The sequence below is a fragment of the Mobula hypostoma genome, chromosome 22 (assembly GCF_963921235.1).
Source record: "Mobula hypostoma chromosome 22, sMobHyp1.1, whole genome shotgun sequence".
Classification (NCBI taxonomy): Eukaryota; Metazoa; Chordata; class Chondrichthyes; order Myliobatiformes; family Myliobatidae; genus Mobula; species Mobula hypostoma.
In genome coordinates this window covers 50,610,169-50,634,268 of record NC_086118.1, presented here as the reverse complement: position 1 = coordinate 50,634,268, position 24,100 = coordinate 50,610,169, and the positions used below count along the sequence as shown (strand labels likewise).

At 44.5% G+C, this 24,100-nt stretch overlaps 1 protein-coding gene across 1 annotated transcript in view; it reads left to right on the top strand.

The window, feature by feature from the left end:
• LOC134336382 (alpha-N-acetylgalactosaminide alpha-2,6-sialyltransferase 2-like) overlaps nt 1-24,100 on the top strand; it is a 70,670-nt gene that overhangs the window by 14,322 nt on the left and 32,248 nt on the right. The window contains exons 3-4 of the mRNA XM_063030544.1: nt 18,035-18,203; nt 20,588-20,765. Coding sequence (XP_062886614.1) covers nt 18,035-18,203; nt 20,588-20,765 — 347 coding nt within the window. The remainder of the gene's footprint in view (nt 1-18,034; nt 18,204-20,587; nt 20,766-24,100) is intronic.

Genomic DNA, 24,100 nt, shown 5'->3' with positions numbered 1-24,100 from the left:
CAGCTCTTGGCTCTATCCCTCCCCCTCCTGTCTTCTCCTATCATTTTGGATCTCCCCCTCCCCCTCCAACCTTCAAATCCCTTACTCACTCTTCCTTCAGTTAGTCCTGACGAAGGGTCTCGGCCTGAAACGTCGACTGCACCTCTTTCTACAGATGCTGCCTGGCCTGCTGCGTTCACCAGCAACTTTGATGTGTGTTGCTTGAATTTCCAGCATCTGCAGAATTCCTGTTGTTTGTGTTATTGGTAAATTGTATTTGTTAGATAACTGTTCAAAAGAGATAAGGGAACCATCTGAAAATAAATCCAAAAACCGTGATATACCATTACTCTTCCAAATTTGAAAGGCACGATCCGTAGAGGAAGGGAGAAAAAATATATTGCCAATAATAGGAATCGCTAGCACAAATTGATTAAGATTGAAAAATTTTCAGAATTGAAACCAAATGCGTAAGGTATGTTTAACTATCGGGTTGCAAACCTGTTCATAGCGTTTCAAATCGGAAGGAAGAGAAGAACCTAATATAGAGCCAAGTGCATAACCTTGAACAGAATGTAATTCCAAAACTACCCATTTAGGAATGGATAGTGTATCTTGGTCAAGTAACCGAAATTTCATGTGTCGAATATTAATTGCCCAATAATAAAATCTAAAGTTAGGTAATGCCAAGCTTCCATCTCTCTTAGCTTTCTGTAGATGTATTCTACCCAATCTCGGGTTTTTATTTTGCCAAATAAATGAAGAGATTTTAGAGTCTATCAAAGAAGGATTTTGGAACAAAAATCGGTAATGCCTGAAATATATACAAAAATTTTGGCAGAATAAACATCTTAACTGCATTAATACGACCAATCAAAGTTAGATAAAGTGGAGACCATTTAAAGGAAAGTTGTGTAATATGGTCAATTAAGGGTAAGAAATTAGTCTTAAATAAATCCCTATGTTTACAGGTAATTTTAATCCCAAGATATGAAAAATGATTATAACCAATCTAAACGGCAGGTTCTGATATAAGGGAACTTGCTTATTAATAGGGAAAAGTTCACTCTTATTAAGATTTAATTTGTATCCTGAAAAAAGACTAAATTGTGCTAATAAATCTAAAGCTGCTAGAATAGATTTTTGAGGATTAGAAATATATAAAAGTAAGTCATCAGCATAAAGTGATACTTTATGAGACTTCAACCCATGAGTTATACCAATAATGTTAGGAGATTCTCGAATAGCAAAGTAACAGTTATCAGTAGAGGAATTCATCCAATGTACGCTGCCGTGTTCTTTTGATTGACTGTAAATGAACAAAATTAGCGCAGTCGCCTAGTGCAGATAATGGACTGCCTTTGTACAATGTTTTTGCCGATTGCATCTTCCAAATCTTCATTTTCATTGTAACATTCAAGATGATTGTTGATACCTTCAAATTCTTTGTAGTTCCTAATTTGTTGAAGTGGTGAAATCATTTTATTTTTACTCACAACCTTTTTGAGTATCTCCAAGCCTGAATGCTTGAAACTGCAGTGAGCAAACAGTACTGAGTTGACTTGCTGCTTAGTTCTCAACTATCAGTGACAAACCGACCCCCTAGGTCTGAGTCAACATAGTAGTAGTATCAGGGACGAAAATCACTGCTTTTTGAACATAAACGCGCACAACTGACGCTATTTAAAGATTGCTCTGATGAAGGGTCTTGGCCCGAAATAGCGACTGTTTACTCTGTTCTGTAGATGCGGCTTGGCCTGCTGGGTTCCTACAGCATTTTGTGTGTGTTTCTATTTAAAAACTGCCCGTTCTAAGCACGGTGCACGTGTCTAGTGGCCACAGAAGTGCACGTGTCTGATGCTAGTTTAAAACTGTTCAGCAACAGCCTCCTGCCCCAAATAAACGCATAGTGTTCCAAATAAACGTTGTCAATCCTGGCTATTTCCTTGATAAGTTTGTGTTCTATAAGACTCTTTCGCAATTAAGCAGCTGCCCCAGTTAACAGAATCCACTGTATTCCGAATGTGGCTTCAGCAATATCTTGTGCAACTATGTGATAATGAATTGAAGGAGACTTGAAGTTCACGTGAGAGAAGGGGGTGATGGCACTGGTGTGATTGTTCTGTTGAAAGCTGTCATGGACCTAATGAGCTAAATGACTTTCCTTTTGTCTTGGTCAGTTGAAAGATGATTCAATGTGCCTTTGAAATTCAATTCAAAGAACAGCTTTTCTTCTGCTTTGTTGGTGGATAAGGTGAGCAATGATTGCCCATTGTCCTCCCTGTCCACCAATCACCTCTGGACCCTGCCTTAGCCCTCCCCCCTTACCCACCCATTTTCCCCCAATCCTGATGCAGGGTTTTGACTTGAAACGCTGACTGTTTCCTTCCCCACAGATGCTGCTTGACCTGCTGAGTATCCCTAGTAGATTCCTATTCCAGACCCCCGCTGTTTCTCCTGTTATAAACACGAGAGATGCTGCAGATACTGGAAACCCAGGGCAACACACCCAAGATGATGGAGGAACTCGGCAGGTCTGGCAGCATCTGTGGAAATGAGTACGCAGTCGACGTTTCATGCTCAGACCCTTCACCAGGACTGAAAGGGAAGGAGGGAGATGCCAGAATGAAAAGATAGGGAAAGGTGAAGGAACACAAGCTTGAAGGTGATGGGTGAGACCAGTTGGTGGGGGAAGGGTGATGAAGTAAGAAGCTGAGAGGTGATGGGTGGAAGGGCAAAGGGCTGGAGAAGAAGGAATCTGATAGGAGGGGAGACTGGTTCATTGGAGAAAGGGAAGGAGGAGACGAACAAGAGGGAGATGATGGGCAGGTGAGGGAAAGAGGCAGGAGGCCAGAGTGGGGAATTGTGGAAGGAGGAGTAGGGTGGAAAATTGCTGGATGTTGGAGAAATCGATGTTCATGCCATCAGGTTGGAGGCTACCTCGGTGGAAGATGAAGCCTGGCTGCTCTTGCCCCAAGGTTCAATTCCCACCACTGCCTTGTGTATTCTCCCTGTGAACACTTGGGGTTTCCTCCGGGTGCTCGAGTTTCCTCCCACAGTCCAAAGACGTACTGGCTGGTAGGTTAATTGGTCATTGTAAATTGCCCTGTGATTAGGCTAGAGTAATCAGTGGATTGCTGTGGTTGTGTCTCGAACGGCCGGAAGGACCTTTGCCACGTAGTATATCAATAATAAAAATTAAACATCTGCTAAACGGAGACTTGATTCTTGCTGCAGAAGCCGGGCAATCTTTTAAAACCAGATAAACTAAAAATCGCCACGAGCTGTTTTTGTAGCACCAGTCGTAACCATCTGTTATTGGACCACACCTGGGGTATTGTGTTCAGTTCTGTTCGGCTCATTATAGGAAGGACGTGGAAGCTTTAGAAGGATGCAGAGGAGATTTACCAGGATGCTAGCCGGGTTCGAGAGCAGGAGAGGCTGAGTGAGCGAGGGCTTTTCTGTCAGGAGTGAAAGAGGATGTAAGATGACTTGATAAAGCTGCACGAGATGATAAGAGACATAGATCGACCAATGACATGGGTCACTTGTAAATATGCTCGGAGCGCTCATCTTATGAGTACACTGATTACCGAGCCATTCCAGAGATCAGTGTTTAATTCTGACAGAACTAGAGAGATTCAGGTCAGGTAAAACTTGAGAAACAAGTGTCTCGGGTGTACAAAAATCCATAAAAAGGTGAGGAAAGTCTGCAGCTGAGCAAGTAGGAAAGTAGATGGTAGTGGGACACTATGAAGGCATATATCAAGTATTGCTTGCAGAAAGTGGGATGTTATATTGAATTTGTATAAGGCATTGGTGCGGTCTAGTTTGGAGCATTGTATGTGGTTCTCATAGTCATAGTCATACTTTATTGATCCCGGGGGAAATTGGTTTTCATTACAGTTGCTCCATAGATAATAAATAGTAATAGAACCATAAATGGTTAAATAGTAATACGTAAATTATGCCAGTAAATTATGAAATAAGTCCAGGACCAGCCCATTGGCTCAGGGTGTCTGACCCTCCAAGGGAGGAGTTGTAAAGTTTGATGGCCACAGGCAGGAATGATTTCCTATGATGCTCTGTGTTGCATCTCGGTGGAATGAGTCTCTGGCTGAATGTACTCCTGTGCCCACCCAGTACATTATGTAGTGGATGGGAGACATTGTACAAGATGGCATGCAACTTGGACAGCATCCTCTTTTCAGACACCACCGTCAGAGAGTCCAGTTCCATCCCCACAACATCACTGGCCTTACGAATGAGTTTGTTGATTCTGTTGGTGTCTGCTACCCTCGGCCTGCTGCCCCAGCACACAACAGCAAACATGATTGCACTGGCCACCACAGACTCGTAGAACATCCTCAGCATCGTCCGGCAGATGTTAAAGGACATCAGTCTCCTCAGGAAATAGAGACGGCTCTGACCCTTCTTGTAGACAGCCTCAGTGTTCTTTGACCAGTCCAGTTTATTGTCAATTCGTATCCCCAGGTATTTGTAATCCTCTACCATGTCCACACTGACCCCCTGGATGGAAACAGGGGTCGCCGGTACCTTAGCTCTCCTCAGGTCTACCACCAGCTCCTTAGTCTTTTTCACATTAAGCTGCAGATAATTCTGCTCACACCATGTGACAGAGTTTCCTACCGTAGCCCTGTACTCAGCCTCATCTCCCTTGCTGATGCATCCAACTATGGCAGAGTCATCCGAAAACTTCTGAAGATGACGAGATTCTGTACAGTAGTTGAAGTCTGAGGTGTAAATGGTGAAGAGAAAGGGAGACAAGACAGTCCCCTGTGGAGCCCCAGTGCTGCTGATCACTCTGTCGGACACACCTGTCTGGTCACCAACCTACAGAAAATGCATTAATAAGATTGAAAGAGCACAGAGAAAATTTACAAGGATGTGGCAGGGTCTTGAGGACCTGAGATAAAAGGAAAGGTTGAACAGGTTAGGGCTTTATTTGCTGGGGTGTAGGAGAATGAGGGGAGATTTGATAGAGGTGTATAACATTTTGAAGGGTTTAGATAGGGTAAGTGTAAGCAGGCTTTTTCAACTGAGGTTGAGTGAGACTAGAACTGGAGGTCATGGGTTAAAGGTGAAATGTTTAAGAGGAACATGGGGGGGTGGTCTTCACTCAGGGTGGTGGGGGGAGTGCAATGAGCTGCCAGTGGAAATGGTGAATGCAGGTTCGATTGAACATTGGAAAGATACATGGATGGGAGGGGTATGGAGGACTATTGTCCAGGTGCAGGTTGATGGGATAATAGTTCGGCATGGACAAGATAGGCCAGAGTGCCTGCTTCTATGCTGTAACGTTCTATGACTCTATGGAGAGGGTAAACTTTCTTTTACCTTGCTGTTAAACAGGGAAAGTTGCTGGCAGTGTTCAGAATGGACAATGGCATCTCTCTCGCCATATTAAAATTGTGCCTGAAAAAAGGCAGCATCCAACATTAGGACCCCCTGCCAGCCAGGCCATGCCCTCTTCTCATCGCTACCGTCAGGGGAGAGGTACAGGAGCCTGAAGACACACTCTCAACATCTTAGGATCAGCTTCTTCCCCTCGACCGTTTCTGAATGGTCCATGAATCCTCGAGCACTGCCTCCCTAGTTTGCTGTTTCTGCACCAGTTATTTATTTACTTACATTTCGCTTTGTAACTTATGGTAATACAGCAGCTGCAGAACAACAAATTTCAGGACATAAACGTCGGTGTTAATAAACCTGGTTCTGATTACTAAGAGAGGGAGTGGGGAGGAATACCAGCAGGTGCTGAAGTTGTATAAGACGTTGATGAGGCCTAATTTAGAGTACTGTGTGCGGCTTTGGCCACCCCCCGACAGCAAAGATGTAAATAAGTTTGAAAGAGTACAGAGAAAATTTACAAGGATATTGCCGGATCTCAAGGGCCTGACTGAGTCGTATGGAAAGATTGAATAGGTTCAGACTTTATTCCTTGGAAGGTAGATGATTGAGAGGTATACAAAATTATGAGGGGGTATAGATAGGGTAAATGCAAGCAGGCTTTTTCCCTCCGAGGTTGGGTGGGACGACGACTAGAGGTCATGAGTTTAGGATAAGAGGTGAAAAGTTTACGGGGGAGCGTGAGGGGAAATTTCTTCACTCAGAGAAGCGTGAGAGTGTGGAATGAGCTGCCAGCACGAGTGGTGTTTCCAAGCTTGACTTTAATGTTTAAGAGAAGCTTGGATAGGTACATAGATGGCAGAGGCATGGAGGGCTATGGTCCCGGTGTAGGTTGATGGGAGGAGGCAGTTTAAATGGTTTTGTCACGAACTGGATGGGCTGAAGGGTCAGTTTCTGTGCTTTGCTTCTCTGGCCCGCTCCCTGTCTCTGGCTCTGTGTCTCGATGTATAGTGCTCAGGGCAAAATAATAACGAAAAAAACAATGAGCTGCCAGCAATGGGAAAGTTGCTGCTGCTACCATTGGGGCTTTAAGCCGTTTTGGCTGCAGACAATCTGGATTGCCCGCAGGGGTGTGAAGGGGTGCAAAATAATACCAGTGGGACACAGTCTCTGGTAGACGATCAGTATTGTCTACCCGAGTTTGTGTAGCACAAACAGCAAGATTAACAATGCCGGTTGTGGTATCAATCTAAATTTGGTAAGTGGAAAAACATTTACTGTTGTCTTATGTACCATATCAGCCTTGTGCGGTGTGTGACCACTGGTGTTGTTTTGCAGCTTTTTTTCTCCACAGCAACATTATATCATCTGGCTGCAATCTATGGTTGAATGACAATTAAACTGAAATTTGAACTTCAAGACTGCATGGTTTTTGATCTAGTAAGTGTTTAAATATATGCGTTGTTGCTGCAATCTCTTATTCTACAGATTTTAAAATTGAAAAATCTCTTTAAAGAAACCCTTCAGAGCAAGTCCTCTTTTAATTTTTGAGCTAATTTGGAGTGTGTCAATACCGAGGTTTGACAATGTTGTTAAGCAACTTTGGAGTTGCAAGACATGGATCAGGACACGCCGCTGAGTGATTTTTAAAATTCGAGTTAGCAATGAGAAGAAAACGTAAACTGAAGCCCTGTGGTGGGCTTGTGGTCAGAATGTTGTTTTCCCAACAAGGTAAGTTCCTCAAAATAATGATGGTACTTTCCCGCACTCTCGTATTTGCTCTTGTGTTTCGTTCTCAAGGGATGTGGAAGTATTGTTCTAACTTGCTTCAGCTGAGTATTTAGGAGAAAAGTGGTGTCTTCCCACTCCTGGGTTACACAGTGCAAGATCTATAATTGCGCTGGAAAGGAGGACCACGAAGACTATAAGAAACGAAGACTATAAGGAGGACCATGAAGACTATAAGGAGGACCATGAAGACTATAAGATCTATAATTGCGCTGGAGAGGAGGACCACGAAGACTATAAGGAGGACCACGAAGACTATAAGATCTATAATTGCACTGGAGAGGAGGACCACGAAGACTATAAAAACTGTGCATGTATTCAGCAGTAGAATCAGGTTGATTGTCATTCACAAGCAGTACGTCCTGAAGTTTGTTGATTTGCGGCAGCAGTGCAGTGTGACAGATGAAATATCCTATAAATTACAATAAGTATATTTTAAAAAAATTAAGTAGTGCAAAAAGAGAACAAAAATGCTGAGTCAGTGTTCAGTGTCCATTCAGACATCTGATGGTGGAGACGAAGAAGCTGTTCCTAAAATGTTATGTGCGTGTCTCCAGGCTCCTGTACTTCCTCCCTGGTGATTATAATAAGAGGACATGTTCTGGTTGGCGAGGGACTTTAATGATGGACCATAAGACTTAGGAGCAGAATTAGGCTATTTGGCCTGTCGAGTCTGCTCCACCTGTCGATCACAGCTAATCCTTTCCTTTCAGGCCCCACTCTCTGGCCTTCTCCCCATAACCTTTGATGCCATGTCCAATCAAGAACCTATCAAGCTCTGCCTTAAACACACCCAACGACCTGGCCTCCTGCCTGTGGTAATATATTCCACCAATTCACCACCCTCTGGCTAAAGAAATTTCTCCATGTCTTTGCTTTAAATGGACGCCCCTCTATCCTGAGGCTGTGCCCTCTTGTCCTAGACTCCCCCATCATGGGAAACATTTTTTCCACATCTACTCTGTCTAGGCCTTTCAACATTCAAAGGGTTTCAATGAGATCTCCCCTCATCCTTCTAACATTGCATTTGCCTTCCTCACCACCATCTCTACCTGCAAGTTAGTCTTCAGGGTGTTCTGCACAAGGACTCCCAAGTCCCTTTTCATCTCAGATTTTTGGATTTTTTCCCTTGTTTATAAACATAGTCTGCACATTTATTTCTACTACCAAAGAGCATGACCATGCATTTTCCAAGATTGTATTTAATATGCCACGCTCTTGCCCATTCTCCTAACGGGTCTCAATCCTTCTGCAGCCTATATGTTTCCTCAACACTACCTGCCCCTCCACCAATTTTCATAGCAGCTGCAAACTTGCTTTTCCTCCCTCTCCAAAAAGTTGTGGACGCGATCAGAGATGTCCCTGACCCTGGCACCTGGGAGGCAATGTACCATCCAGGTATCCCGTTCACGTCCACAGAATCTCCTTTCTGCTCCACTGACTATTGAGTCCCCTATCACTACTGCTCCCCTCATCTCCTCCTTTCCCTCTTGTACCACGGACTGATGCTCAGTGTCAGTAACCCAGTCTCTGTGGCACTGCCCTGGGAGGTCATCCCCCACAACAGTATCCAAAACGTTTTTCTGGGGTGCTGTGTGCCAACCTCCTGGTCACATTTCCATTTCTTCTAACAGTCATCCAGCTGACTACTTCCCTGTAACTCTGATGGATGATCTCCTCGCTCTTCCGTACAAGCCAAAGGCCATCCAGCTGCTGCTCCAGATCCCTAACACGGTCTTCAAGAAGCTGCAGCTGGATGCACTTCACGCAGATGTAGTTCCCTGGGAGACTCTGGGTCTCCCAGGACTCTCGGCATTGGTGTGGAGAACACACAACAGCCATTTACTACACTAGGTACAGTAAGAGAGAGAGAAAAAAAAGAACCATACCAGAAGCTTACTCAGAGCTAACGCCTGTTTTGAGCCAAAGCTTCCTCCGAGTGAAAGCCTGACCTCCTCTCGCCACTGGCCTACTCCCAGCAGCGTCCGTCCGCCTTGTCCCTTCTGTACTTTTAAGCAAGTGTCACCGACCTGCGAGAAACCTCGTCGCTGCGGCTTGCTTCTGCCGCTGATTGGGCCGTCGGAAGGAGCCTGAACGCTCGCGAGGCTCTCCTTTTAAACAAGCATCGCCAACTTGCGAGAAACTTCGTCGCTGTGGCCTGCTCCTGCCGTTGAATGCTGCCTCTTGAGGTATTGCCATGTGAAGGTGCCTGTGGTGATGGACAGGGTTGTGTCTGTCATGAAGGTGGTTTCCTCTTTCAATCCTCCTCCTGGTTGGATGCACATTGGATCTACATTGCCAAGTTCCTGCTAATCCTCCACACATTTCTCATCTTCCTCCTCTTTATTGTGCAGTATTTTGCTTTATTGTATCCTCATCCCAAAATAATTGCTCTGTGGAATAAAGGAGGCTGAGGGGATGATTTAAAGAGGTTTCAAAGTTCAAAGAATAGTTACAAAATACACGTGGACTGAGATGTTAACTGTCCTGTGCTATCACCAGTGGGATCATCAGTTGATCTGTCACCTGTCTTCAGGAGTTCAAAGAATATACAGAACTGTGCAGAAGGCTTAGGCACATAAGTATAGCAAGGGTTCCTAAGACTTTATCACGATACCGTATTTGTCAATGTGGAGCAGAGAGGGAGAGTTTGTAAATCTGACAGGCCTTTATAAATCAAAGTATTGAGTATAAGAGTTGGAATGTTTTGGTGAGGTTATATAAGGCATTGGTGAGGCCGAATTTGGAGTATTGTGTACCGTTTTCATCACCAAATTACAGGAAGGATATTAATAAGGTTGAAAGAGTGCAGAGAAGGTTTACAAGGATGTTGCCGGGACTTAAGAAACTGAGTTACAGAGGAAGGTTGAATAGGTTAGAACTTTATTCCCTGGAGCGTAGAAGAATGAGGGGAGATTTGATAGAGGTATATAAAATTATGAAGGGTATAGCTAGAGTGAATGCAAGAGGCAAGGGGAGAAAAAAAATGAGAGGACATGAGTTAAGGGTGAAGGGTAAAGTTTAAAGGGAACATTGGGGGGGCTTCTTCACACAGAGAGTGGTGGGAGTGTGGAATGAGCTGCCAGATGAAGTGGTAAATGCGGGCTCACTTCTAACATTTAAGAAAAACTTGGACAGGTACATGGATGGGAGGTGTATGGAGGGATATGGTCCAGGTGCAGGTCCGTGGGACTAGGCAGAAAAATGGTTCGGCACAGCCAAGAAGGGCCAAAAGGCCTGTTTCTGTGCTGTAATGTTCTATGGTTCTAACAAAAGAGGTTGGGAATGGTGAGGGTGGAGCACCAAGGGAGAGCTGTGGGACAGGTGGCAGAGGAGAGATGACGGGGGTGGGGGGGGGGGGGAGTTTGGGAGCGGGTGCAGACACACCAGGCAAGGTAATTTAATTTCAAAAAATTGGTTTATTATCATTACAGGATGTCTCTCTGGTGCTTCCCACTCCCTCCCCTCTCCTTCCCCTTTTCCCAACCATGATTCCCCTCTCCCTGCCCCTTTCCCACTGTCGGTCCACAATAGAAACCCATTATCAGAATTGAGTTTATCATCACTCACATATGTCATGAAATGTGTTTTTTTTATGGCAGCTGTACAGTGCAGTATGTAAAATTACTACAGTACTGTACAAAAGACTTGGGCACCCTAGTTAGATATATATATATATATATATACCTAAGAATTTTGCACAGGACTATATTTTTTTTAAAAGCTAGTCTCTTAAAAACAAGTTCCTAATTATCTGCCCGACCTCTTATATTTGCAGTGTTATGTCCTGTTACCATTCAGTTTGGATTTTGCACCTAGGTCTCATGAAGATCCAGTTTCTCAGTCAAGTCAATGCTGCCCAGCTATATACTTGCAAAATGTTTTCTTTGTACTTCCAACCAAGGCCATTTACTTAATGGCTTTTGAATATGTCCATGATACCCTTGAATTAAAGTTCAGAAATCTAATGATCAAAATTATTGTTTGCCTGTTTTCAGCAGGTTAGCATTTTTTTTAAAGGAAGAAAAAACTTTATCTGATACAGTAAATGCTGCAACTGCCCCAATGTTATTGCCAATTCTCCTTTGTGATGTTAGTAGGGAATCATCTTTGCTACATTGGCGAATTTGTGGCTCTTTCCATGGAGCAGGGCAGTAGTAGTTTCCTCTAATTTGGGTCTTTGACATCAAGTCAGAGGGTATTACTTTCTATTTAGTGAATAAGCCATTTGGGATATATAAAATACTTTCAACTAGAAATTGGAGAATTTTTTGGAGGGTTTTGAGGGTGCAACTACAGTGTATAATCAAATCAGTAATTGATATTTTGGATATTAAGAAAATGGGATGTGGGGTCATTTTAGGAAATTGGGCTGAAGTCAATTATCAATCATGATCCTTTTTATACTGAATAATTTATTTTGAATACAGCACAGTAACAGCCCCAACGATCCAAAGAGCCCACAGCCCTCAATTATACCTGTGTGACCAGTTAACCTACTGGTCTGTGTTTGGAATGTAGGTGGATACCTGAGCATGTGGAGGAAATCCATGCTGTCATGGGAAGAACGTACAAACCTCTTACAGACAGCAGTGAGAAATGAACCAAGGTCACTGGCGCGGAAAAGCGTTACGCTAACTGCTACGCTCTCACACGCCCACCCTTCACCCACACAGACAGGCTTCCAACCGCAGGTCAGGCCGCCTTCGGGCCTTGAAACCTTAGTCCCGGTCTCTCAGACATGGGGGAACCTTAAAGGGTTAACAGTGGCCAAACAGTAACCAACAGTTAATGAGCTCAAGGAGAGATTATAGTAGGTATTCATTCATGTCCAGCACAAAATGTCTCTTAGAACATAGAACATAGAAATCTACAGCATATTACAGGCCCTTTGGCCCACAATGTTGTGCCAACCATGTCACCTACTCTAGACACTGCCTAGAATTTCCCTACCGCATAGCCCTCTGTTTTTCTAAGCTCCATGTACCTATCTAAGAGTCTCTTAAAAGACCCTATTGTATCCACCTCTACCACCTTCGCTGGCACTGTATTCCACACACCCACCACCCTTTGTGTAAAAAACTTACCTCTGACATTCCCCTTCTATCTACTTCCAAGCACCTTAAAACTATGGCCCCTCGTGTTAGCCAATTCAGCCCTGGGAAAAAGCCACTGGCTATCGACACGATCACTCTTCACTGACTTCAGAAGTTGGGGGTAGTATTTGGCCCACATGTTTTGATGTACGTGTGATAAATAAATCTGTGTCTGCAATCTATTGGAACCGACTTGTGCCTCATACCTTCATGATTTTCCATTGCTTAGCTTCCTCAAGATACGAAACAAAAATAATACCATAAACCTCTTTTGATCTTCCTGTTGTTTACTATCTGTCTCTGTAGTGGAAACCTAGCTTTTATTCTCAGCTGTTACTTGATCTATTTTGTTTCTTCTTCTCTCCCCATGTGCTGTCTGATTTGCTATTTCTAACACTTGCTTCAAATTTCCAGCATCTGCAGTATTTTGCTTATGGATGATGTGCTTTACGTTTGTGTGTATTTGTTTCAGGCAATAGGCCAGCCAAAGCAAATATGGAGCTGTTGACATTTGGTATTAATAGTTTGGCAAACTATGTTTGCAGAAGTGCAATTTGTGGTCTTGGACTCTCCTACTATTGCAAAAACTTCCTGTTCATAACTTCCACCCAAGTATTTCAGTGAGATCACACCCTCGTTCTTCTTAATTTCAATGAGTACACGCCTGGGGCCAGCAAATGCTCCTCATACATTAACCTTTTCATTCCTGGGATAATTTCTCCAGTGCCAGTGCATCTGTGGACTTGTTTTTTTTTGGTGGGGGGGGGACTTTGAGGTTCATAGTGCATGCATTTCTGGATTCTTGCTGGTTTTGATTGGGGCGATCAATACAGACTGGGGCGCCTCAGCGAAGAATGGCTTCGCATGCAGCCTAGTGGTGGAGCGTAGCGCTGAACTGATCTAACCTGAACGCAAACATGAGAAAATCTGCAGTTGCTTTTAATCCAAGCATCGCGCACACAATGCTGGAGGAACTCAGCAGGCCAGGCAGCGTTTATGGAAAAAGAGTAGAACTGCATGCTACTGGACTCCTGGTTTGACGTGTCATATTCTATGTGCTGCCCGCTCGCCTTTTGCCGTTTGCGCAATTTGTTCCTTTATCGCGCATTTGTTTGATATTTTCTTGAACGGGTCCCATGGTGTTTCTTTGTTTTGTGGCTGTCTGTGGGAGGACTAATCTCAGAGTTGTATTCTGTATGCATACTTTGATAATAAATGTACATCGATTCCTTTGAATCCTTCTTTAGATATGGGGCTCAAAGGTGCTCACTGTGCTCTTAGAGGTCATGGGCAAAATGCAGATAATGAGACTAGCTCAGGAAGACATCCAGTTTGGAGAGGTCCGCTTCTGAGCTGTGTGACACAAGGAAGGAAAAACGTTGGACGTGCTCGGTAGCATCTGTGGTGAGAGAAATGGTCAACGTTTTGGGACGAGGACCCTTCATCAGAACTGGGAAGTGGGAATACGGGCGTGCAAGAGTTTCCAAGGGAGGAAGGGTGGAGAGAGTGGGCAGGCTAAAGATCTACTTTATCAATGTAACAGTGACTCTAAAGCTTGGCAGATGGAAATGGAAGAGAAATGGACATTGAAACTGTGGGGAGCTGAATCTGTTTCACCAAACTAAGTATAATGTGAAGTGAGGTTGTATTACAGTGTATGAAAACAGCAGTGCGCATGAACGAAAAAGCCTATAAAAGGTGGTGGACACAGCCCAGTCCATTGCAGGCAAATTCCTCCCCACCATTGACCACATCTACAAGGACGATGCCACAAGAAAGCAGCATCCACCATCAAGGCCCCCCACCATCCCAGGCTGTCTGCCATTGGGAAGGAGGTACAGGAGCCTCAGCTCCCACACCACCAGCTTCAGGAAGAGCGATTACTTTTCATAGTCTTAGTCATACTTTATTGATCCCAGGGGAAATTGGATTTTCATTACAGTTGCTCCATAAATAATAAATGGTAATAAAACCATAAATAGTTAAATAGTAAACAACAGGAATTCTGCAGATGCTGGAAATTCAAGCAACACACATCAAAGTTGCTGGTGAACGCAGCAGGCCAAGCAGCATCTATAGGAAGAGGCGCAGTCAACGTTTCAGGCCGAGACCCTTCGTCAGGACTAACTGAAGGAAGAGTGAGTAAGGGATTTGAAAGCTGGAGGGGGAGGGGGAGATGCAAAATGATAGGAGAAGACAGGAGGGGGAGGGATAGAGCCGACAGCTGGACAGGGGATAGGCAAAAGGAGATACGAGAGGATCATGGGACAGGAGGTCCGGGAAGAAAGACGGGGGGGGGTGCCCCAGAGGATGGGCAAGAGGTATATTCAGAGGGACAGAGGGAGAAAAAGGAGAGTGAGAGAAAGAATGTGTGCATAAAAATGAGTAACAGATGGGGTATGAGGGGGAGGTGGGGCCTAGCGGAAGTTAGAGAAGTCAATGTTCATGCCATCAGGTTGGAGGCTACCCAGACGGAATATAAGGTGTTGTTCCTCCAACCTGAGTGTGGCTTCATCTTTACAGTAGAGCCAGGAAGTAAGTCCAGGACCAGCCTATTGGCTCAGGGTGTCTGACCCTCCAAGGGAGGAGTTGTAAAGTTTGATGGCCACAGGCAGGAATGACTTCCTATGACGCTCTGTGTTGCATCTCGGTGGAATGAGTCTCTGGCTGAATGTACACCTGTGCCCAACCAGTACATTAGGTAGTGGATGGGAGACATTGTCCAAGATGGCATGCAACTTGGACAGCATCCTCTTTTCAGACACCACCGTCAGAGTCCAGTTCCATCCCCACAACATCACTGGCCTTACGAATGAATTTGTTGATTCTGTTGGTGTCTGCTACCCTCAGCCTGCTGCCCCAGCACACAACAGCAAACATGATCGCACTGGCCACCACAGAGTCGTAGAACATCCTCAGCATCGTCCGGCAGATGTTAAAGGACCTCGTCTCCTCAGGAAATAGAGACGGCTCTGACCCTTCTTGTAAACAGCCTCAGTGTTCTTTGACCAGTCCAGTTTATTGTCAATTTGTATCCCCAGGTATTTGTAATCCTCCACCATGTTCACCCTGACCCTCTGGATGGAAACAGGGGTCACCGGTACCTTAGCTCTCCTCAGGTCTACCACCAGCTCCTTAGTCTTTTTCACATTAAGCTGCAGATAATTCAGCTCACACCATGTGACAAAGTTTCCTACCGTAGCCCTGTACTCAGCCTCATCTCCCTTGCTGATGCATCCAACTGTGGCAGAGTCATCTGAAAACTTCTGAAGATGACAAGACTCTGTGCAGTAGTTGAAGTCTGAGGTGTAAATGGTGAAGAGAAAGGGAGACAAGACAGTCCCCTGTGGAGCCCCAGTGCTGCTGATCACTCTGTTGTACACATAGTGTTGCAAGCACACGTACTGTGGTCTGCCAGTCAGGTTCTTCACCATCAGGCTCTTGAACCATTGAATCAGAGGGGATATCTTCACTCACCTCAGCTGTGCACTGATTCCACAACCTCACTCTCAACAACTCTACAACTCATGTTCTCAGAATTATTTATTAACACTGCATTTGCCCAGTTTGCCTGTTTTTGTACATTCGTTGTTTGTCAGTCTTTGTGTGTAGTTTTTCATTGATGCTGTTGTTTTTTTTGTTCTAATGTAAATGTTTGCAAGAAAATGACTTTCAGAGAAGTGTATGGTGACATGTCCTACGTACTTTGATAATACACTTACTTTGAACTTTGAAGCCCCGGGTTTGGGACAGAGGAGCAGCTCATTAGACTTTATGAGATCATGTGTAGGATGCTCCGATTAACCCTAACCTAGTCAGAGGACAACTTACAATGACCAAATAACCTGCCCTGTATGTCTTTGGACTATCGGAGGAAACCAGATCACCTGGGGAAGACCCACGCATTTCATGGGGAGGATGTACAAACTTCTCGCAGAATGGCGCTGGAATTGAACACCCAACCCCCAGAACATCCTGAGCTGTAACATCATCGTGCAGCCACGGTGCTCGGTGGGAATGGGACAGAGAACATTTATCGATCCTGACCTTGAAATTTTCCCGATGATATCCCAGACTTTTTGGCAGAAGCCCATTTGCCACTATTTAACCCATAACTCTCTAAACCAGGGGCTCCCAACCTTTACAATGCTGTGGAGCTGAGTGCACGACCTGTAGAGTCCCTGAGGTGAGTCCAGGGGTTGTGGAATCAGTTCAGAGTGGAGGTGAGTGAAGTTATCTTGGCCATCAGAGCAACTTCCCCACTTCCTTCAGGTCTCGAGGAGACCAGATAAAGCATACAGTAATTGTACTTTGGACTCTGTTCAAGCTCCACCGGTGTGATTATTTTAATGGTTTACTTTTGTCATGTGTCGTCTCTAATTTGACCTGTGTTTGTCATGATTGTAATGTTGTGTGCTGCTGTTTCCCATGCTTAATTTTTGAGGCATTCATGCCGCAGGTGTGTATGCCAATGACAATGCACTTGAACTTGACAAGCCCCCGCCCTCCTCCCCCGCAAAAATAACAGCGACGGCAGCACCAAACCCAACTCCTCCCTCACACAGGAACCAATAACATCGCCCTCATGGGACCCCCAACCTGCCGATCAGCAGCAAGAATGAGAACACAGACAGCTAAACTACAGTCCAATAATCACACCAGTCTCAGAACTTTGAAAGCATCCTCCCGCCAGAACCGAGAAGAGCGGCTGCTCGAACTCAGTCCTTCCGCGAAGAGCGACCGCCGTCCTGCGGCCTTCCGGACGCCGCCAACCTGTGGCCTTGGTGGAGAGTGACCGCTGGCCTCCCCCGTATTTGCCTCAGAACAGTTACTTACCCCAGGAACAAGGCTGAGCAACGTCTCCAGCCACTAGCCCACCCTTGCACACCCTCCACCAACACCACTGCTTCGTCATTTCCTGTCAGAGTCTCCGTATCTACAAACACTCCTGTGCCTGGCCTCATTTTATGGACACTTAATCTATGTATACAGGCTCTCTTATATATTTACTGTTTTTTTTCTATTATTGTGTTGTTTTATCTTATCTGGTTTTTTTTTGCTCTGCATTGGATAGTAAACAACTGTTTCATTCTCCTTTACACTTGTGTACTGGAAATTATCTTAAGCAATCTTGAAAATTGATTCCCCTTGTATATTTTGTCTCTCGCCCTTAACCAATGACCTCTAGTTGTAGCCTCGCCAATCCTGAGGAGGGAAAAAGCTTGCGGGTAGACCAGATTATTGCAATGAAAATATTGTCAGGATCCATCACTGAGGAGTTTAAATGGAATTGAACTCCATAAGTGGTTTCCCTGATCAGAATGCCCAGAACAGATAGAATTGCTATGTTTCAGGGACATTTAGACAGACACATTAATAGACAAGGCTTTGAAGATTATGGTCCCTATGGGGGCAAATGGAATTAGAGTAGTTGTCTTCGTGCATTAAATCAGGTGAAGAAATTAATTTATTTTGTGTATTTAGTGTTCAGTATGGTAACAGGCCCTTCAATTACACCCCTGTGACCAATGACCTGTACATCTAACCCCTACTAACCTTGGACATCTTTGGAATGTGGGAGGAAGCTGGCTTGGTCGTGGGGAGAACGTGCAAACTCATGGCACACGGTGGCAGGAACTCAGCCTGGGTCACTGGCTCTGTAATAGTGTAACGCAAATCGCTACTCTGTTCTGTTGCCCCCCGGATGCAAAAACGTGCAATTTGCAAGACTTCCTCCTTTTCACTAACCATCTGTGCTACCTTGATCGTAACACCGTTCTTTTTTTTGTGTTGTTCGTCAGAAATGTCCTGTGACTGCAAGAGATCGACTGGCAAATACGTCGGAGTTCAAAAATATTTTCTTGGGAACAGTACCTATCCTTCAGTGGAGTAAGCATGTGACGGAGCAGGCCTACCAGAGGCTGAGGAGATACAACGGGGCTCATGGGTGGAGTGTTTTAAGTTACGAAGGTAAATATTTTCTTTGGTGTCATTTTAAATATTCTACATGACATTACATCATACTGATGACCATTATCACTGGTCTCAAGGTGGTAACTGCTGCCAAAAGTGTATCTACTAAATACTGACTTGAAGGGGGTGATTACTTATGTAATCAATTGTTTTGTGTTTTATATTTGTCATTAATTTAGATCACTTACTAGAGATCTATTTTCTCTTTGACACTAAAGAGTCTTTTTCTGTTGATCAGTGTCGAAACAAGCCAAATTAAATCCGCTGTGATTCAATGTTGTAAAACAGTAAAACATGAAAAATACTGGGGGGGGGAGATGGGGTGAATACTTTTTATAGGCACTGTAATACTAGCCTTGCCACCAACACTCACTATAAGCAAAACAAAAAATTTCACATCATACAGTACTGTGCAAAAGTCTTGGGCACATGTACGAGGGGTGATTGATAAGGATAAGTTCGTGGCCTAATGTAGAAGGAATCAATTTTAGAAAACCTAGCACATTTATTTTTCAACATAGGCCCCTCCTACATTTACACACTTAGTCCAGCGGTCGTGGAGCATACGGATCCCTTCTTTGTAGAAGTGGTCCACAGCAGGGGTGATTGATAAGTTCATGGCCTGAGGTAGAAGGAGATGAATTATACAGCTCTCGTTACATGCACGTGCAGTTCAACTCTTTGAGTGAAAATGCAGAAAGTTTGAAGTTTCTCCTCATCTCCTTCTACCTTAGGCCACGAAATGATCAATCACCCCTGCTGTGGACCACTTCTGGAGGTCCAAGATGCTGACTTCTACAAAGAAGGGATCCGTATGCTCCACGACCACTGGACTAAGTGTGTACATGTAGGAAAAATAAATGTGCTAGGTTTTCTAAAATGGATTCCTTCTACCTTAGGCTACGAACTTATCAATCACCCCTCGTATATATCTAGGGTGCCTAAGACTTTTGCACAGTACTGTAGTAATTTTATGTATTGCACCGTACTGCTGCAAGAAAAAAGAACACATTTCATGACATATGTGAGTGGTGATTAACCTAATTCTGATCTGGGTCTCTTTTGTGGACTGAGAGTGGGAAGGGGGTAGGGAGAGGGGAATCATGGTTAGGAAAAGGGGAGGGAGAGGAGAGGGTATGGGAAAGAGACATTCAGTAATGATCAATAAACCAATTGCTTGGTATCCAATGGCCTTGCCTGCTGTCTCAGGGCAGGGTGTGTCTACACGCGTGCCAACCCCCTGCCCTGGCACTCGTCCTCTACCACCCAACCCACACCGCCCCTTCCGCGGCGCTCCACCCTCGCCATTCCCGACATCCTCTGCTCCCTCCAGATTTATGGACTCACTCTCTGCTCCACATTACCAAGTATAGTACTCTGTGAAAGTCTTGGGCGCCCGTTCTATATAGTGCAAGTGTGCTTTTGCACAGCACATTTGTCAGCGAAAATAAACCTGATTCTGAATTTGGGTTCCTTTTTTTTTGAAGCAAGGATTTATATTGGATTCTTGCAGCTGGAATGTGGGTCCCTCAACCCACTGTTTCCCTCACAACCCTCAGCCATTCATTCACACTAATCCTATAATAATCACATTTCTTTAATTACTCTTCCCTCCGTTCAAGTTTAATTGTCATTCAACCCTACACATGTATGCAGCTGGATGAAATATTGCTCTTCCAGGGCCAGGGTGTTCAGTGCCTACAGTTATGTACAGCACACATAGTTAGGATCCAGTGCGCACAGTCACGAAGTAATATTAGCATAAGTATTACTTGTGCCTGAAGATAGGTGATGTGTTTGATGTTATTCTGGAGCCACGTTTCTGCAAGAACAAGCACGCAAGCTCCTCGACTCGTGCTGGATTCAGCCGCGGGCGAACCAAGCAGACGCCGACGGTCCAGCCGCCCACTCGACACACGGATTCTCATCCGCGCCCTTCCACAAAGCACCAGCGGCAATTCACGCTGCCCCCCATAACCGACTGAGCCGCCCGTGGTTTGCGTAGTGAGCACGCGGGGGAAGCCCCGCGGAGCATAGCGGCTAGCGCCATGGTATCACACAGCTCGGGGCGGCGCAGCTCTGAGCTTAACTCTGACACCAACTTTAAGAAGTCTTGTACATCCTTTCTGTGGGCAGTGTTGCCTCACAATCCTACTGGTTATTAGGTTAATAAATTGCCCTGTGATTAAGCTAGGGTTAAATAGGTGGGTGGTGAGACTCACTGGGCCCGCAGGGCTTGTTCTGCACTCTATCTGTAAGCAATAAAAAAGTATGTGTTTCTCTGGGCTGTGAAATGGTGTCTGTGCCACTTTGCTGGCACCTGCTGGTTGAATTTTGCTTCATTTTGTGACAGTGGGTAAGCATCCATGTCGTTGTTACAGACCTGAAGGACACTCTGAGTTACCTCAACACCTCTGCCAATGCTGTCCTCTTTGATGACTGGGAGAAAAGGCCGAACAAGAAGTCGAACTGTATTCGCTGCGCGGTGATCGGGAACGGGGGAATTCTGAACGGTTCTCAGAAGGGCAAGGAAATCGACGGACATGACTATGTATTCAGGTGAACTTTTGTCTCAATGGCGAGGGAATTCTAGGTGGAGGAGATGGCTCTGGCCTGCTTCGCACACTCTCAGTCCATTCATTTGGAAAATGCAGTCCTTGTTTTGTCCCATCCAGGCTCAATTTATTAACTGGTTTTACAGAGGTGTATACAATAACGAGAGGCATACGCAGGCTGAATGCACCTAGGCTTTCTTGCAGGGTTGCACCGTTCAAGATCTAGAAAGCATAGGTTTAAGGTGAGAGGGGAAAGATTCAATAGGAGCTTGTGAGTTGGGTGGGGGGAGGGGAACCAACTTTTTACACAAAGGCTGACCACTTTATTAGGTACACTTGTACACCTGTTCATTAATGCAAATATTGATTCAGCCAATCACGTGGCAGCAACTCAATGCGTATAAGCATGCAGACATGGTCAAGAGGTTCTGTTGTTGTTCAGACCAAAGATCAGAATGGGGAAGAAATATGATTGAAGTGACTTTGACTGTGGAATGATTGTTGATCCCAGACGGGGTGGTTTGAATTATCTCAGAAACTGCCAATATCCTGGTATTTTCACGTGCAACATCCTAGAGTTTACACCGAATGGTGTGAAAAATAAAGAGAAAACATTCAGTGAGCAGCAGTTGTGATGGTGAAATTGCCTTGTTAATGAGAGAGGTCGGAGGAGGATGGCCAGACTGGTTCAAGCTGACAGGAAGGCGACAGTAACTCAAATAACCACACGTTACAACAGTGGTGTGCAGAAGAGCATCTCTGAATGTACAACACGTTGGACCTTGGGCAGGTGGGTTCCAGCAACAGAAGACCACGAAGATACACTCAGTAACCACTTTATTCAGGATTGCTCCCTGTGCCACGTGATAGTGAGGTGAGAACTAGGAAGATTATAAAGTTTAATATGTGGCAATGGAGTTGGTGTAGGAGGGAGGGCATAAGATTTTTGGATCATCAGGCTGTCTTCCAGGGAAGGTGGGACCTGTACAGAAGGGACGGTTTGCACCTGAACTGGAGAGAAACTAATATCCTAGCTGGAAGGTGTTTTAGTGCTGGGATGGGAACCAGAGTGTCAGAACAGTTAGTGAAGAGGTTATGGGGGTAGATGTTGGGAAGACCTCAAAGTCCGGAACCAAGAGGTTGAGCACGGTGTGATGAGTGTCCTGAGCTGCATATACTGTACTTCAATGCAAGAAATATCGTAGGAAAGACAGATAATAGTGCTGAAGATTGCAATGGGTAGTGAGGAGAGGCTGTGGATAGGGCAAAACTTCAGTCAACAGGATGAGTTGCAATGTAAAAGGTGGACAAAATTGAGAAGGGTGAAAACAAGATCGAAGGTGTTATATTTGCATGCGGTATATGGAATAAGGTGGATGAACTTGCAGCACAGTTGTATATTGGCAGGTATGATGATGCAGGCATCACAGAACCATGGCTGGAAGATTATAGCTGAGAGCTTGCTGTTCTAAGAAAGGCAGAGGGGGTGGTACTGACTGTTGATAAAAAAATGAAATCAATAATTAGAAAAAGGTGCCATGGGGTCGGAAGGTGTTGAATCATTGTGGGTAGAGCTAAGGAACTGCAAGGGTGAAAAAGACCCTGATGGGAGTTGTATATGGACCCCCAAACAGTGGTAACGATGTGACCTTAGAAAATGTCTGCTAAAATAGCAATGTTACAATAGTCATGGGGAACTTCAATATGAAAGTAGATTTGGAAAATCAGGTTGATGCTGGTTTCCAGAAGGGGGAATTTCTAGAGTGCCTACGAGATGGCAGTTTTTAGAGGCTGTCGTGGTTGAGCCCAGTAGGGGGTCAGCTATTCTGGATTGGGTGCTGTGGAATGAACCAGAATTAATAAGAAAGCATAAGGTAAAAGATCCCTTGGAGGGGGGGGGGAATTATCATGATATGATCAAATTCAGCATGAAATTTGAGAATGAGAAGCTAAAGTCAGATATTTCAGTAATACAGTGGAGTAATGACATGAGAGAGGTGTTGGCCAGAATTGATTAGGAAAGAACACTGGCAGGAATGTCTAGAATTTCTGGAAACATTTCACAAATCAAAGGATATATACACCCCTAAGAGGAAAAGTATTCTAAAGAAAAGATGACACAACCGTGACTAACAAGAGAAGTCAAAGCCAAAGAGAGGGCATATAATAAAGCATTGGGAAGCTTTTAAAACTAACAGAAGGCAACTAAAAAGTCATTAAGAAGGTGAAAAATGGAATATGAAAGTTAGCAAGCCAATAATATTAAAGAGGATACCAGAATTCTCTTCAGATACTGAAAGTGTAAAAGAAAGGTGAGAGTGAATATCAGACCACTGGAAAATGATGTTGGAGAGGTAGTAATGGGGAACAAAGAAATGGCGGGTGAACTGAATAAGTATTTTGAATCTGTCTTCACTGTGGAAGACACTAGCCGTATGGTGGAAGTTCCGGGTGTCAGGGGTCACGAAGTATTTGAAATTACCACTACTAGAGAGAAGGTCTTGTGAAACTGAAAGGTCTGAAGGTAGGTAAGTCACCTGGTCCAGATGGTGTACACCCCAGGGTTCTGAAAGAGGTGGCTGAAGAGATTGTGGAGGCATTAGTAATGATCTTCCAAGAATCACTAGATTCTGGAATGGTTCTGGAAGACTGGAAAATTGCAAATATCACTCCACTCTTCAAGAAGGGAGATGTGCAGATGAAAGGAAACTATAGGCCTGTTAAGTCTGACCTCAGTGTTGGAATTGATTATTAAGGACGAGGTCTCAGGGTACTAGGAGGCATATGATAAAATAGGCCGTAGTCAGCATGGTTTCCTCAAGGGAAAATCTTTCCTGACAAATCTGTTGGAATCCTTTGAAGAAATAACAAGCAGGATAGGCAAAGGATAATTGGTTGATGTTGGGTACTTGAAATTTCAAAAGATCTGTGACAGGGTGCCACACATGAGACTGCTTAACAAACTACGAGTCCATGGTATTACAGGAAAGATTCTAGCATGGATAAAGCAGTGGCTAATTGGCATGAGGGAAAGAGTGGGAATAAAGGGAGCCTTTTCAGGTTGGCTGCTGGTGACTAGTGGTGTTCCATAGGGGTCTGTGTTGGGACTGATTCTTTTTACATTATATGTTAATGATTTGGATGATGGAATTGATTGCTTTATTGCAAAGTTTGCAGACAATATGAAGATAGGTGGAGGGTCAGGTAGCTTTGTGGAAGTAGAGACGATACAGAAAGACTTAAACAGGTTAGGGAAATGGGCAAAGAAATGGCAGACGGAATACAGTGTCAGGAGGTGTATGGTCATGCACCTCTGTATAAGAAATAAAAGGGTTGACT